The 2,512-nt window shown below is 50.7% G+C and overlaps 1 protein-coding gene across 1 annotated transcript in view; it reads left to right on the top strand.

The window, feature by feature from the left end:
• Nucleotides 1–2,512, top strand: part of KIAA2013 (KIAA2013 ortholog) — a 6,505-nt gene that overhangs the window by 1,402 nt on the left and 2,591 nt on the right. Inside the window, exons 2-3 of the mRNA XM_014522935.2 lie at nucleotides 7–215; nucleotides 1,773–2,512. The exon at nucleotides 1,773–2,512 is cut by the window's right edge and continues 108 nt beyond it. Of these exons, the coding sequence (XP_014378421.1) occupies nucleotides 7–215; nucleotides 1,773–2,512 (949 nt within the window). The remainder of the gene's footprint in view (nucleotides 1–6; nucleotides 216–1,772) is intronic.

Raw genomic sequence — 2,512 nt, 5'->3', positions numbered from 1 at the left:
CCCGAGCCGCGTGCAGGTGGCGCCCCGCTCGCACTTTGAGGAGACGCTGCTGTCGGTGGTGCACGTGTCCGAGCCCCTCGAGCCCTCGCGGCTGGACGAGGCCCTGAGCCAGCTCTGGGAGGCGGCCAAGAAGGAGATGCTGGAGGTGATGGAGGTGGGCGCGGATGAGCTGCTCCAGGAGCACCGGCAGACTTGGGCCGACCTCTTCATCTCAGGTGAGGGGGAGCTGGAGGCTGCCACTGTTCCCTGTGAGCCCTGCCGTACTAGAGAGACTTCAACAGCACTTGCTCTTTGCTTGGAGTCGTTCTGGGTTGCCCATCACGTCGTTCTCCTTGGGAGGCCTCGGCAAGCGGGCGGCAGGGACGTCACAGGGTTGTAAAATGGGGCTCGTAGTTCTGAGCTTAAAGTACAGCGGAAGCTTCCTCAGGTCAGGGAGGTAAGATTCAAAAGCCACGTGATGGGGACTTCTGCTCTTAGCCCCTTCTCAGGATCTGCTAATTAACTGCCGAGGGGCCTTGGGCCAGTCACTGAGGCCGGACAGAGCTAAGCAGCCTCTGATCTGGTTAGAGTTCTCAGAAGTTCTTGATGCTCCCAACTGGGATGGAAGGAGCTGAACTGTAGGAGCAGGAAGTGCAGTGCTTCCACTGAAAACTAGGGCTCTTTGTGTCTAGGCAGCATTGAAGAGGACCTTTAGAAACTTCAGTGCCTTGCTTGGCAAATCAGCTACAGACCTGGGGCTAGAATCCAGGTGCTCTGACCTCCAGTCCTGCAGGGAGGTAGGGGCTCGTAGCCCTGCCAATAAGAGGTCTCCTTGATATAGCCTTACCAGTACACCCGAGTTACTAGTTACATTATTGGGGATGTCTTAGACAGGCTGATACCTCTTCAGAAACAAGGAAACAGTCACTACTGACATTAGCCTCAAGGGATGTACTGCAAGATTACAAAAAAAACCGAGCCGAGTTCTGGGAGACCTTTCATCGACTGATCCTCTTAATACAGTTGTTTGTTTATATGAACAGGGTAAGGGGTAAGAATCAGTTCTGGAAATCTGGTAGAATGAGGCTAGTCAGTGCCAAAGGAGATTTAGTAAATCACATCCCACGGACTCTCAGAAGGCCTGAAAAATCTGGCTGCACTAACAAGTTTATCACTGATAGAAGTATATTCACAGGACCCAAGGCAACAGAAATTCTAGTTACTAGAGAGATTTCAGCAACACTTGCTCTTAACTGATAACTCCTGATTTCTCCAGGAACAAGTGAATAGCCCTGAACTTGTTACAGTCCAGGTAGGGTTGGGTAACAAGTAGGCCACATAACTGAACCATCTGTGATGCCACCCGTGTTATGAGTGTATATTGCTAATGGGAGCTGGTGTTGGAAATTCTGTGAAGCTTCATCTTGGCTCAGAATCTCTCTGGGCTGAAATTTGATGCAAAGGCTCCACGTAATATTTAATTTTATAAGTAGACCGCTTCCGTCTCCCAAAATACAGCAGGACATGATTTCTTTCGTCACATTTTCCATTGACTTTAGCATTTGAAAGCAAAATGGAAAGTATTGGTTGGGAGCTGCTGAACAGTAGTAGCCAATCAGAAGCTTCCACACCACAGTTTCTTTTTCTCTAAACACCCCGCCAACACATCTGTGTAGTTGCTGAAAGGACCTGGTATCTGCAAGTCTGAACAGCTTTGGTCTCCTTTCCTATTTTAACACTTACTGTCAAACCCATCTGTCCTGCTCACTGACATTCTTTATTCTACATTGCAGGGATTGAAATGAGAAAGATCATGGATTCTCGGACGCCATCCAGCGAGACTGTCAACATGACGCTCTATTATGTTCTGTCCTGCATGCCAGCTCCTCTGTTGGACCCGCTCATTAGTGGTGAAGACAGGGAAAAAATGGAAGGCAGCTTGAACTATGCCGACCACTGCTTCAGTGGCCATGCAACCATGCATGCAGAGAACTTGTGGCCAGAGACTCTGACCAGTGTTCCCCAAATCCTGCAGCTTTTGGACTTGTGGAAACTGACACTCCAGAAACGGGGATGCAAGGGCCTTGTGGCAGCTGGGGTCCATGGGCTCATGCAAGGGATGGTGCTTAGCTTTGGGGGCTTGCAGTTCACCGAAAACCATCTCCAGTTCCAAGCTGACCCTGATGTGCTTCACAACAGCTACTCCCTGCGTGGGATCCATTATAACAAGGACTTGATCAACCTGGCGGTGCTGCTTGATCCGGAAGGCAAGCCCTTCCTGCATGTGTCAGTGAAGTTCCAGGACAAGCCCGTTAAGCTATATGCGTGTGAGGCAGGCTGCCTGAATGAGCCTGTGGAGCTGACCTCTGAGTTGCGGGGTCACACCTTCCCTGTCATGGTGACTCAGCCTCTCACCCCATTGCTTTACATCTCTACAGATTTGACCCACTTGCAGGACCTGAGACACACGCTCCATCTCAAAGCCATTTTAGCCCATGAGGAGCACATGGCCAAGCAGTACCCAGGCTTGCCC

Source organism: Alligator sinensis, unplaced genomic scaffold (assembly GCF_000455745.1).
Source record: "Alligator sinensis unplaced genomic scaffold, ASM45574v1 scaffold366_1, whole genome shotgun sequence".
Lineage (NCBI taxonomy): Eukaryota > Metazoa > Chordata > Crocodylia > Alligatoridae > Alligator > Alligator sinensis.
The sequence above is the reverse complement of the archived record's forward strand: the minus strand, read 5'-3'. Positions and strand labels throughout refer to the sequence as shown.